At 40.3% G+C, this 13,854-nt stretch overlaps 1 protein-coding gene across 1 annotated transcript in view; it reads left to right on the top strand.

Annotated features, from left to right (window-relative positions):
• The first annotated feature begins 5,837 nt into the window (after positions 1 to 5,837).
• Positions 5,838 to 13,854, top strand: part of LOC124001496 (cysteine-rich motor neuron 1 protein-like) — a 132,965-nt gene continuing 124,948 nt past the window's right edge. Inside the window, exon 1 of the mRNA XM_046308313.1 lies at positions 5,838 to 6,759. Coding sequence (XP_046164269.1) covers positions 6,459 to 6,759 — 301 coding nt within the window. The 5' untranslated portion in view covers positions 5,838 to 6,458. The remainder of the gene's footprint in view (positions 6,760 to 13,854) is intronic.

Genomic DNA, 13,854 nt, shown 5'->3' with positions numbered 1-13,854 from the left:
TATTTTGATTTGTTTAACATTTTTTGGTTACTACATGATTCCATATGTGTTATTCCATAGTGTTGATTTCTTCACTATTATTCTATAATGTAGGAAATACTAAAAAATAAAGAAAAACCCTTGAATGAGTAGGTGTGTCCAAACTTTGGACTGGTAGTGTATATGCTTGAAAATAAATTAAAAAGTGACGTTCGCTGATGAATATGATCTCAAAGAACAAAACATAGAAGATATCCTAAGCCTGCGTTTACCACAACTTTTTTTTGGCATTTATCCAAAATCCCTACAGAAATGCCATTCATTTCCCCATAGGATTTGTCCAACGAACCATGGCGGAGTTAATGCCTACAAAAAGACGGCATTGCTATTTCTCTCTATTAGCCTCACGGTGAAATCCCTGAGCGGTTTCCTTCCTCTCCGGCAACTGAGTTAGGAAGGATGCCTGTGTCTTTGTAGAGGCTGCGTGTTTTGATACACCATCCACATTGTAATTGATATCTTCTCCATGCTTAAAGGGAAATTCAATTTCTGTTTTTTTTACCCATCTACCAGTAGGTGCCCTTTGAGAGGCATTGGAAAACCTTCCTGGTTTTTGTGGTTGAATCTGTGTTTCAAATTCACTGCTCGACTAAAGGACCTTACAGATAATTGTATGTTTGGGGTACAGAGATGAGGTAGTCATTCAAAAATCATGTTAAACAGTATTATTGCACATGCAACTTATTATGGGACTTGTTTAAGCACATTTGTAGTCCTGAACTTATTTTGGCTTTCCATAACAAAGGTGTTGAATACTTATTGACTCAAAACATTTCAGCTTTTCTTTTTTGAATTAATCTGTAAACATTTCTAAAAACATAATTCCACTTTCACATTATGTGTAAGTAGGCCAGTGACAAAAACATCTACATTTAGTTCGTTTCAAGTTCAGCCTGTAACAAAACAAAATGTCAAAAAAGTCAAGGGGTGTGAATACTTTCTGAAGGCATTGTATGAGGTTGGGAGATTAGGAACCTATCTGGACTCGCAAAAGCCAATTTCATAAAATTGCTAAGTGGCTATTATTAATCAAATCAAATCCATTTTTTTTATATAGTCCTTCGTACATCAGCTGATATCTCAAAGTGCTGTACAGAAACCCAGCCTAAAACCACAAACAGCAAGCAATGCAGGTGTAGAAGCACGGTGGCTAGGAAAAACTCCCTAGAAAGGCCAAAACCTAGGAAGAAACCTAGAGAGGAACCTGTCAGGATTTGGCCAGGGTTATTCCGGTTTTTGGTCACTAGATGCCCCCATTGTGCCTTTTGACCTTTTGTTTTCCCTTGATCCCCATTATTATTTGCACCTGTGCCTCGTTTCCCCTGATTGTATTTAAACCCTTTGTTTTCCTCTGTTCTTTGCTCTGTGTTTGTATGTTAGCACCCAGCCCTAGTACTTTGAGAACTCTTGTTGATCCCGGTGGACTCTCTTGTGGAATTCTGTTTTTTGTTCTTGTTTGTTTTTTTGTTTTTTTAGTATCTTTTGAGGCTTTTTGTGCTTTACCTTCCACCTTGTGGATTTACCTTTTTTTGTCTTGGAGGATTACCTTTGTTCTTGTAGGATTCCTTTTGAGGTTGTGGAGTTACATGTTTTCCTGAAGAACTTCACTTTTTACTTCATTAAATACACCGTCTCAAGTACTGCTGTGTCTGCCTCATCTTCTGGGTTCTGCCGATTATTCGTGGCTCAGTTGGTTAAGTGACTGTTTCTCACTCCGGAGACCCGGGTTCGTAACCGGGTCCTGACAGGAACCAGGCAATGTGGGGTGGCCAGTCCTCTTCTGGCTGTGCCGGGTGGAGAATAATAATTAATGCCTCTGAGATGAGCTATACAATATTGGTGTCCTATTATGTTTCTGAAATTGCTGTATACAGTACATGTCTTAAAGTCCTTGAAACAAAAAGGAACACAACAAGCATCAACGTAAATCATTTTCCATCCATAAACTGATGTTACATCTATTTTACAAAATAGACTGCAGTTGTAATTGCATTGAACCTAACCCTTTGCACATATTGTCATGAACTTGAATGGCTGGCTACATTTCTCTACAGTTGAAAAAACAGTAAGTATAGAGTCAAATAAGCTATCCGCATCCAAAGTCATATATTTTATATTTTCATTCTATATCAATACAATGTAAGTGTAACAAATTGTACTTTTAAATGACAGACCATTCTTGATTCTGAGGACACTTCCTTTATAGTACTCTAAATCATAAATGACAGACCACGGCTTGAAGGTAATTCAATAGGGACTGGTGCATTGGCACCTGTGGTAGGCCTACTCTCCCTGGTTACAACCACAACAAACAATACAGTCATAACTGTTTGTTCTCAACTTAAAGCTGGAATCCTTAATGCCGAAACAGCCACATCTATTTGTGATATTAATACAACAAATAAGTTACTGCAAACAACAAACACTGTTTTCCCCTCTGACATAATTGGACTCGAATTAGAAGAGCACAATCTATACTGCAATTTCTTTTACCATGCTGCGCAATGCTCCTCAGCTTGGCAACAAAAACAATACCAGTGGAGGTGTTGTGTCCAGTGGCGCTGTTTCCCCCTACTGCGGATTTAGTTTTTAACAATACATAACCTGATTACAAAAGAAAACGGAAACATTAAAACTTCCTTGTTGAGGTGGACTGTCATTTTATATGTGGTTTAAAGATGTGTTCGCTCCCAGGTTTCGGCACCAAATAACTAAATATGAATTTGCTTTCTCCACAGCCTTTTGGACGCCTCTTCTCCCAATTATACACAACACCTTCAACAATTGGGCTTACAATTTCACACCTTCTCTATATTAAAGATGTTGAATGTGTTGAATTTTTGTTACATGGTCTTTGGTTTTTGTTAAATTTCTCGAACCAATACAGAATAATACTTTCATCAAACATATGACCCCAAATCCCTTGCCCTCAGCTGTGGCGATTGATGACCCTGCTATTATTGGTCCACAATAATTGCTAGGCTATTATTGGCCAGCTCTGCTCGCAGCCAGGCTCAACAGTTCTTTTGTCTCTTTTCTACAGAGCAGGATTTTGTGCGGTCCCAAAGCAGGGTAGACTGATCCTCGTTGGCAGACTTAAATGTCAGGTGTTCTCTGTCTTTCCCAAAATGCAGCCCCGCTGCCGACTGGTGAAGGAAGACCAAGTAGCAGCTAGCTAGGGATGAAATTCAACATCTCTTCAAACTATAGAAAGAGAATCAGACACATACAGTCCTCCTGATCATAACCATAAAAAAAATCCTGAGAGCGATATGCAGACCAGTAAAAGGAAGGAGAGCGTATAAAGCTGGAGGACATTGGTCTTAGAAATGTCTCCTGAAATGAAAGCCTGTCATCTCTTGATTTGGTTTCAGCCCAACCATCCACAGAACCGTGGACATCTGAGAGTTTTTGGAGGGTAGGAAAGAAAGAAATAGGATTGAAAACGAGCAAAAAAAAAAGAATGTGGTTTATTGATCCATAAAAAAAAGGTCCTTCACTCCATCAATGCTGAGGTCCACTCTGACTGCCCTCCAGGGATATAGATGTCCAGCTCATACATGGTCAAATACAATTGAATCCCCAAGGCTCCATAATGATTCCATTCTACCACTTTTTCCCTCAAGTCACAGGTAACAGATCAAGACAAGATCAGTAGATAAGTAGTCTGGGAATGTATGACCTCAAAAGGCCTTGGGGCTGGGATAGACGTTTTTTAAACTGCAAGCATTGATGGTGCAGGCTTTAAACATTGGGTTCTTCTGGCTTTGTTGGTTGTGAATTCAAAGATGCTTTTTTTAACACAAAGCAATCTCCCGAAAATGACGTTGAACCAACATGGAATAGATGTTGAATTGACGTCTGTACCCAGTGGCATAGTTCAGCTAAAAACACCTCAGCTTGACTGCAACTAAATCATTGTGTTAGACAAAGCAACTAAAGGACAACAATGCTGACAAAAGAGGTTTGGGGGCCTAGTATTGACTCCATGCACAGCACAATTTGGATCCTATACAACACAATGCAGATAGATTTCAGCTCAAATGGCGATTCAGTAAGTGGTAGCAGATTGGCATTTATTAGGATGACTCGTGTACTGGAGGCATCTCTGCAGGGTAGTCACTTGCTGGCACAGCCACAAAGGCATAAAATCATAGTTTTTAAACTAACCTTAACACTAACCTTAACCCCACTGCTAATTTTATGCCTAACCCTACTCTAACATTTAGACTTAAAAGCTCCCTTTTTACGAGACATAGCTAATTTTGACTTTGCAGCTGGCCCATTAAGTGTAAATCGCTTAGTGATGCCTCCAGTACAAGATTCATACTAATACACGTCAACGTGCACAGTGGCTGGCTAACACAAAATGCTTTGTTCTTTACCACACAATGACCAAAGTGAATCTGACGATTTTTGTCTTCCAACAAATCATGTTCTAATTACTTAATTTTGTATATAATGATAATTAGAGAAGACATTCATCATTCCATCATTATCCTAAGCCTAATGGTTAAACGATAAACGACCACGTGCACGTGACCTTGCCATGTCTATTTAAAGTGCGGGGGAATCAACCCAACGCATCCCTAGACCTTAACAGAATAATGACTTTGAGCCTTTATAATGTGAATTGTGCCTATCAACCATGTTATTAATAAAAATGACATTGCTATACACTGATCTGGCTCCATAGCTAATTAGTCTTTACTTTTTAATTTTCCACATCCCCTAAAGTTTATTACAATTACCCTATCAATTCATCTCAATGGGCATTTAGAATAGAATCTAACACACCTGTGCCTTTTCATTGATTAATGTTGAGAATATAAAAACTATTGGATAGCCTATATTTGGATAAATATGCAAGCAAGATTTAGTTCTGTACAAGCAAGATTTTGTTCTTTATTTCAAGATGAATATTTGCGTTTGGCATATCAGTTATCATTAACATTGTGTTCTAAACGTATTACTAACCTTTTATAATGTCTTATAACCTAGTTAAGTTAAACATTTAGTTATTATGAATAGCTTACATTATGAATAGAGCCTACATATGAAATGACTAGGCACAGCTATTATTACATAGTTGTAATAAGCATGTCATTGCCTTGCCAAAACGGACTATAGTTTATAGGCTAGTCCACTACTTAGACTAGATGTCAGTGCCGACTTGTTATGTATAGTTACAGTGCCCTAATACGCAGATATATGTTCACCATCTAGTCTCTCCTGGTCCAACATCTTCTCTTCCATGCGGTCTCTCTTGGTCCAACATCTTCTCTTCCCATGCGAAGCAAGACTGATTTACAGTGTAAACTGCAGTGTTTCCGAGGCCATACATTCTACACCTGCCCTGCATCTAAACTACATTCCCAGCCCGCGTATCACTGACTCTCTCTGCGCGGGTGTCACTAGTTGCCAAAACCAGAATTATGGTTAGGCATACAGTTAGCAGTGTGTTTTAGATCAGTGTATAAGGTTAGTGTTAGATGTAAAGACAAATTTTAAGAAGATTAATTGTAATATATATATATATATATATATATATATATATATATATATATATATAGGCGTGGTTTGTGGCTGTGGTAACTAGTGACGACCCTCTGCGCGCTTTGTGTGCCAACATTTGCTCTGCGTTCCATATCTGGAATGAACGATCCAATGGAGCAAAGTAATGCACGATGGGAGTGGTTCCGTTATGAGGTCACCGTGAGGGTCTGATTGAACAGGGGGCGCAGCAGCAGGCGGAGAGTTGCACTGGATGATGATAAACATGAGAGAGAGAGAGAGAGAGAGAGAGAGAGAGAGAGAGAGAGAGAGAGAGAGAGAGAGAGAGAGAGAGAGAGAGAGAGAGAGACACACTGAATATGCGATAGCAAGAAACAGTTTATTTCAATTAGGCTAGTAAAGCGAATCTCGGATAGGAAGGTGACCAGAGGATTGCGCTTCTACGCGAGGGAACATATATTATAGAGCCGTTCTGTTGCAGTTACAGACGAGCTGAACAGGAAGAATTCCCTTGCTTTCTGAGAGCGAGAAGGAGTGACTCTGAGGCAATGAGACATAAGAACAGTGAAGAAAGTTTAAATTTCTAAAACAAACTGAAACTCACGACTACAGCGCGGAACACAGAAACCATGCACTCTATATACAGTGTGGGGTAATTGCCGTTTCATGCGCATTTTAACGGATCGTTTTCTTTCCTGGTTTACAAGAACCAGGACAAAAGTTTATCTAACGGAACGTATAACAACATACAGCACAAATCTAGACTGTTTACCGGAACGTTGAGCATTTTAGAAGAACTGTGGTGTTCTTCGCATTGCATAGCTTAGCTGGTATTTTCTACCTCGCTGGACTGGTGATTTGTGGGTCCGCGGACGGGTTGTGGATATATATATATTTTTTCTCCCATGGCCTCTGCCAGGATGTACTTTATAACGAGATGCATTTTAATATCCATGATTTGGAAGAGCAACCGGGCTCTTTTATGTCTGCCGTGTGATGAATCTAAATGCGAGGAGCCAAAGCATTGCTCTGGCGCCGTGGTGCTCGGTATCTGCGGCTGCTGCTCCGTCTGCGCCAAACAGAAAAACGAGAGCTGCGGTGGTGTCTACGGTCTGTACGGGACTTGTGACCGGGGGCTCCGGTGCGTGATCAGACCGCCGCTGAACGGTGGATCCATCACGCAGTATGAAGTCGGAGTCTGTGAAGGTTTGTATTCTATTTACACTGTTTCACCATAACGAATACGGCTTATGCTCTGCATAAAAGTTCAAACAAAACACATGTCCATTGTACAAAGATGTTCCACATTGGCTATGCATGGCTATCACATCAAAATCACATGTATAGTCTAGTCTAAAATGCATCATATGGAAGTAATTAAAATTAGTTGAAAATAATAGCAATAGGCAATGTTTGCTCTATTAGGCTGCTAGTTAACCTATTATACAATATGCCTAATAATGTTAGACTGGCTAATAATAATGATGAATAGATTATTATTGTGTAGCTGTAGCCTACATACTATGAAGTTATTCCTATTTCAAAAGTGAATGATGTGGCTTTCACGCTGTTTTCATTTCTACAGTCAAAGTAGAGCTACATAACTTGTAGCTGCATAAACATGTCTGTCCATGCTGCTGGTCTGGCGGTGTGGTGGGGGTTTGGAATAAGAGCCTGATTGAGCAAGCGAGCTGGTTAATGTGTTTGCAGGATGTCGGTTTTCCATTTCTTTCGGGTAATGCTAACGGGTTTCGTGCTGTTTTTGGACGCGGTGCCAGCCCCTCTTTCCGCTGAGGCTGGTTGGTTTTTCAATGGAATGTCTGCTATGCAACTCAATTTACGCGTCAGCGCCGTTTATTTTACATCGCCCCGAACGAATAGGACATTAACTGTCTGCTAATACCTGGAATCACAGGTGTCGCCTATTATCAAAGACAGTACAGTATGAAGATAGGAATAAACTGATTATCCAATAGTAATCCCCGATCACACTTGTAGGCAATATGAAGATAGGAATAAACTGATTATCCAATAGTAATCCCCGATCACACTTGTAGGCAATATGAAGATAGGAATAAACTGATTATCCAATAGAAATCCCCGATCACACTTGTAGGCAATGCCATGGCGACGTTGGCAAACTAAGCTCAAGCGCAGAAAAACGTCATCGCTTGTAACGTTCGTCTCGGGCCTGACTGCGCGTGTGCAGGCCGTCAAATCAAAGTAATTCCTTCGATATAAAGTAGTTTTAGACGAAAATGAAAACCTAACAGTTTGTCACTTTTACGAGATTGGAGTAATAAAATGTTCAGCTACTTAAGACATTGACTCGAATGTAGGCTGTTCTTTAGATTTCGTGAAAATGTACAACTAAGGAATAACTTTTCACTTCTCTTATTGACATCTCAAACCCCAATCCCCGGCCTGCTCTGTTTGGTCTGTTTCACAAGCTTTCCCGGAAGTCTTGCGATGTTTCGCCTCGGTTTAGAAACTCTGCTTTTATCCTTTGTGGCCATGTCGGAATTCGTGGTAAAATGCCAACATCAGGGTTACCCAACTAACGGCCCGCGGGCCGAATTTGGCCCGTTGGTGGTTTTATTTAGACCCCAAGTTTGAAATAAAATACATTTTTTTGTTTCATTGTTGGACATAAGAGACTGTAAAAACAGCAGGAAATCAGCTCCATGTGATTTTTATTTAAGAAATCTGTCTACAAATGTAAGCAAGGTTTGAAATCATTATGTTTGATGCTAACATTATACTGTATCTGTTTAGGCTTCTTGCGGTCAATTTGCAGTCTACAAATGATTTCAAATTGTGTTCCGGCCCACGGACCAACCGCTCAATAACGAATTGGCCTGCGGCTGAATCTAATTGATGATCCCTGGCCTACATTTACCTTTTTAGTAATTTCATTAGTGGAATGTTGATGAAGGGGCTGGAGTCCTTGAACATTGCAGAAATAAACAATCTGACAGCTTTTGATTTAATATTAAATTCCTTTGACATGGGAGAATAGTTCAATAATTGTTTTGTATTTTCTTCAAGCTTCAATCCCCAGTCCCTTCCACCTTTATAGGCTGCAGTCCAAACCATTAAAAGACACACATCAAATTAAGTGGCCACTTCTGATGATGTATCCTGATGTCTGACGAGTATACACTTGCAGGGCAAGGGGCGAGGAAGGAAAGAATGATTTTTAAATGGACATGCCCGGAAATTTGTCACTCGTTCATCCTGCGATGATTGTGTTTTCAGCCAGCGGTACCATGTGGCTGCTTTATATGCACTACAGTCAATTATGATTGCATGTCTACTTATATTAAATATATCATTAGTAATATACGCCTACTGTATGATAGCTGGCTAACTGACGTTAGCCTGCCTAGCTGGAACTTCTGAAGAAGAAAAATGTTTTATTTCTACAATTTCCAAAAGATAACCAAACAAAAACACATTTACTTTTTACGAGACGTGTTTGTGCCGTCATGTGCATTAGTAGCACAATTTCGAACTTATGTGCATTCGTTTTTACTTACACTTGTATGTTGACTTCTCCATTGATGTTGTTTTTAAGTTTTGGCTGACTTTTCTTAGCGGATGAACAATCATCGCGAATTGAATTCTGTGGAGTTTCAGGCCCGGAGTGAACATAGTTGTACACTCGCAAATTCGACTGAAAACGAGGGCTGAGGGGCTTACCTTGCAAACTTCCCTTGCTTGGCTAATCATTTGAACTGCCCTCCAAGATGGGGATGGGGATTCCCCCAAGGGCATAAGGAGGGTAAGTGGACGACGGTGTCTTTATTGAGTTTGAACTGAAGTTTGAACCGAAGCCATTGAATCCAGTGGAGGCTGCTGAGAGAAGGAGGGCTCATAATAATGTCTGGAATGGAGTCAATGGAGTGGTATCAACCACATCAAAGACGTGGTTTACATGTGTTTAATACCATTCCATTGACTCCATTCCAGCCATTATTATGGGCCGTCCTCACCTCAGCAGTCTCCACCGATAGAATCCCAGTGGAGAGGAAAACGGATTAATATAATGAATGCTTTTAAAGCCAATGTGATATCTGTTACAGTATGTCTCATTCTAAAGGCGCTGACAGACTGTGCCGTGGACGGGGTTACCCATTCATTTTCAGTGAAGCCTAGGCGGGGGGGCGAAATTCTATCTAGGCGGACAGCCCGAGTGGTCAGTTGTGCTCCTGCTTGTGGAAAACGCTCAGCTGAGGCAGAGAAAATAGGATTCTGCAATGCGAGAGGGATAACTGGGCCAAAAATTAGTCTTTTCCAGCAGGTGGCGTTTTTTTTTTGGCAAGGAGGTTTTGTGTGGAGGTCAATGAGAGAGTGTCAAATTTGGTAAAAAAAAAAAAATTGAATGGATAATTTGCTATGTGTGACTTATTTGACCGAATAGAAGTTTCGCAATGATTAGGTTGTTAAGAGTGTACTGATATAAGTAAGACACAAAACATCCCGGCAACTTTGAGAAAAAAACACTTTATATTGAAGTTGTACCTTGTCGTCACTTGTTACCATAGCCACAAAGTAATAACCCCCCTCTTATTTCTACAATTTATCTCCTTAAAATATGATTCTAAACCTAACCTTAACCTCACTACTGACATTATGCCTAACCTTTAATGAAGAACAAAAAGGTACTTTTAGTTTTCAGGAATGATTACGTTGTGCCTGTTGTTCACATGCGTATTTGCCCTCTCATTGGCTAGAATGGTCCCACCTAATCTTGCCTCCTCCCGTCTGGCTTCTATTTTCGAAGACATTTATTTTCATTGTTTTCAAAGATGGCGCCAACAGACTTCGTAGCTCTGCTTTTAGCTCCTAAGCACAAGCATTTTGCTACACCCGCAATAAACATCTGATAAGTATGTGTATGTGACCAATAAAATGTGATTTGATTTGATTTAGAGTATCTGGTCAATATAACAGATTATCTGGGATTCTGCTCTATTATTTGTTGTTGACCAATCACTGTCAAAAAAAAAAACGGAGCCCGTGAGTGGTGATACAGAAGGACCAGCTAACTTGTCCACTAGCTAGCCGGCTAACACCAGTCACATTTAACAATTAGAATCATAGTTTTCTAACCCATTTTTGGATTAATAATTTCTGTTGCATGTAATTATGTTTTTATGCATGCTTATGTTGTTATAGCGTTAATTTATTCACAATTTGATAAAGTTTGTTTATTCTGTTGCTATGTTCACCGGCGGCTGTCGCATAGACTGTGGGCTGTCGTCCTCGTATGTGAAGGCACTAGCCGCTTTTACTAGAGAGACAAGTTGTGTACTCGGCCGGGTACTTTACGATATTCTGCTGGATGTCTGAAAAGCGCTTAAATACTTAAATGAAATGAACCCTTTACACTCGTGGGAAGTGACCTATATGGATAGGGCCAAAATGAAATGTTTATAACAGAAGAAATATGAGAAGCATATGCATTAACCATGGTAGCAATTGAAAGGGAACAATTTGGAGATTATGGGGAAATTATCCGAGCAAAACTGAGGACACAACAGTTCACCTGACACAAGACTGAATCCAAACATTACACTGTGGATTTTATGTGCATTTGACATTTACTGTACTTTTGGCAGCATTTGTCGATAACGAAATCTGAAAATAATCTGTATACATTCAGTAACATAATAATATTCATGGGAAATGTGGGGTAGGTGCAACATAAGACAAAAAAATGACAAGGGTTTGAGTAAGCGGTCTAACCGGAGTCTCCAAGTGGCCAAATCAAATCAAATCAAATTGTATTTGTCACATACACATGGTTAGCAGATGTTAATGTGAGTGTAGCGAAATGCTTGTGCTTCTAGTTCCGACAATGCAGTAATAAACAACGAGTAATCTAGCTAACGATTCCAAAACTACTACCTTATACATACAAGTGTAAAGGAATAAAGAATATGTACATAAAGAAATATGAATGAGTGATGGTACAGAGCGGCATAGGCAAGATGCAGTAGATGGTATCGAGTACAGTATATACATATGAGATGAGTATGTAAACAAAATGGCATAGTTCAAAGTGGCTAGTGATACATGTATTACATGAAGATGCAGTAGATGATATAGAGGACAGTATATACGTATACATATGAGATAAATAATGTAGGGTATGTAAACATTATGTTAAGTAGCATTGTTTAAAGTGGCTAGTGATATATTTTACATAAATTCCCATCAATTCCCATTATTAAAGTGGCTGGAGTTGAGTCAGTGTGTTGGCAGCAGCCATTCAATGTTAGTGGTGGCTGTTTAACAGTCTGATGGCCTTGAGATAGAAGCTGTTTTTCAGTCTCTCGGTCCCAGCTTTGATGCACCTGTACTGACCTCACCTTCTGGATGATAGCGGGGTGAACAGGCAGTGGCTCGGGTGGTTGTTGTCCTTGATGATCTTTATGGCCTTCCTGTGACATCGGGTGGTGTAGATGTCCTGAAGGGCAGGTAGTTGGCCCCCCCGGTGATGCATTGTGCAGACCTCACTACCCTCTGGAGAGCCTTACGTTTGTTGGCGGAGCAGTTGCCGTACCAGGCGGTGATACAGCCCGACAGGATGCTCTCGATTGTGCATCTGTAGAAGTTTGTGAGTGCTTTTGGTGACAAGCCAAATTTCTTCAGCCTCCTGAGATTGCATCGTCTGTGGACCTATTTGGGAGGTAAGCAAATTGGAGTGGGTCTGGGGTGTCAGGTAGGGTGGAGGTGATATGGTCCTTGACTAGTCTCTCAAAGCACTTCATGATGACGGAGGTGAGTGCTACGGGGCGGTAGTCGTTTAGCTCAGTTACCTTAGCTTCCTTGGGAACAGGAACAATGATGGCCCTCTTGAAGCATGTGGGAACAGCACACTGGGATAGGGATCGATTGAATATGTCTGTAAACACACCAGCCAGCTGGTCTGCGCATGCTCTGAGGGCGCGGCTGGGGATGCCGTCTGGGCCTGCAGCCTTGCGAGAGTTAACAAGTTTAAATGTTTTACTCACCTCGGCTGCAGTGAAGGAGAGTCCAATTTTTAACATGAAAAGTCTTGATACAACATTTTGAACAGAAATGCAATGGTTCATTGGATCAGTCTTAAACGTTTCACACACACTGATGCCACCTGGTGGCCAAAATCTAAATTCCATCTGGGATGGAATAATACATTATGGTCTTTTTCTTGCATTTCAAAGATGATGGTACAAAAAAAAACAAAATAATGTTTTTTCTTCTTTGTATTATCTTTTACCAGATATATTATGTTATATTCTACTACATTACTTTCACATTTCCATACATGTCAAAGTGTTTCCTTTTAAATGGTACCAATAATATGCATATCCTTTCTTCAGGGCCTGAGCCCCAGGCAGTTTCGATTTGGGAATGTCACTTTAGGGCGAAAATTGAGAAAAAGGGGCGAATCCTTAAGAGGTTTTTAAGGAACTGAAGCAAGCACACTTGTATTTGTTAGTTTGGAACTCAGCTCTACATCCCAACCATCACACAAGTACTGTTTTTGTTTTGTCACGGCCGTCGTTGAAGGAAGACCAAAGCTCAGCGTGGTGAGCGTACATGATCCTTTATTTTGGAATGATGCCAACAAAACAAGAAACAATACAAAAACGACTGTGAAGCTTACGAGGGCTAAGTGCCACAAACACAAGTCAACTACCCACACCGAAGGACGGAAAAAGGGCTACCTAAGTATGATTCTCAATCAGAGACAACGATAGACAGCTGTCCCTGATTGAGAACCATACCTGGCCAAAGCAGAAATAAAGAAACATAGAATACAAAACATAGAATGCCCACCTCACATCACACCCTGACCTAACCAAATAGAGAAATAAAACGGCTCTCAAAGGTCAGGGCGTGACATGTTTACTCAATCTAAAAACTGTCCATTATTAAAGACATCCACTGGAACTTTGTCGTTTAGTAAGTATTTTCTAAACCTCCCGCTTTGGAGCTGGATGTATCATTTTGTAGTTCATACATGCGTATTCTTTAGGCAGAATTACTATCTTACCTCAACTAACCACTAAATCCCTAGTTTGAAAGTGATTGTTTTCTGGTACCTTTGCAGCGCCATTTTCCCCTACATTTTCCCCATGTGGGCCAGCCCCCTAGCAATTTGAGTTTCAGCCCCTTGTCATTTGAGTGACAGATAGCAAACACGCAGCAGAAATAAAGAGAGCAATGACGTGGTGCACATATCTGTACATATTTGACCTAGTACGCAATTTTCGAGGACCACATTTGGCTCATGAGCACTACTTTCAG

The sequence above is a fragment of the Oncorhynchus gorbuscha genome, linkage group LG17 (genome assembly GCF_021184085.1).
Source record: "Oncorhynchus gorbuscha isolate QuinsamMale2020 ecotype Even-year linkage group LG17, OgorEven_v1.0, whole genome shotgun sequence".
Lineage (NCBI taxonomy): Eukaryota > Metazoa > Chordata > Actinopteri > Salmoniformes > Salmonidae > Oncorhynchus > Oncorhynchus gorbuscha.
The sequence above is the reverse complement of the archived record's forward strand: the minus strand, read 5'-3'. Positions and strand labels throughout refer to the sequence as shown.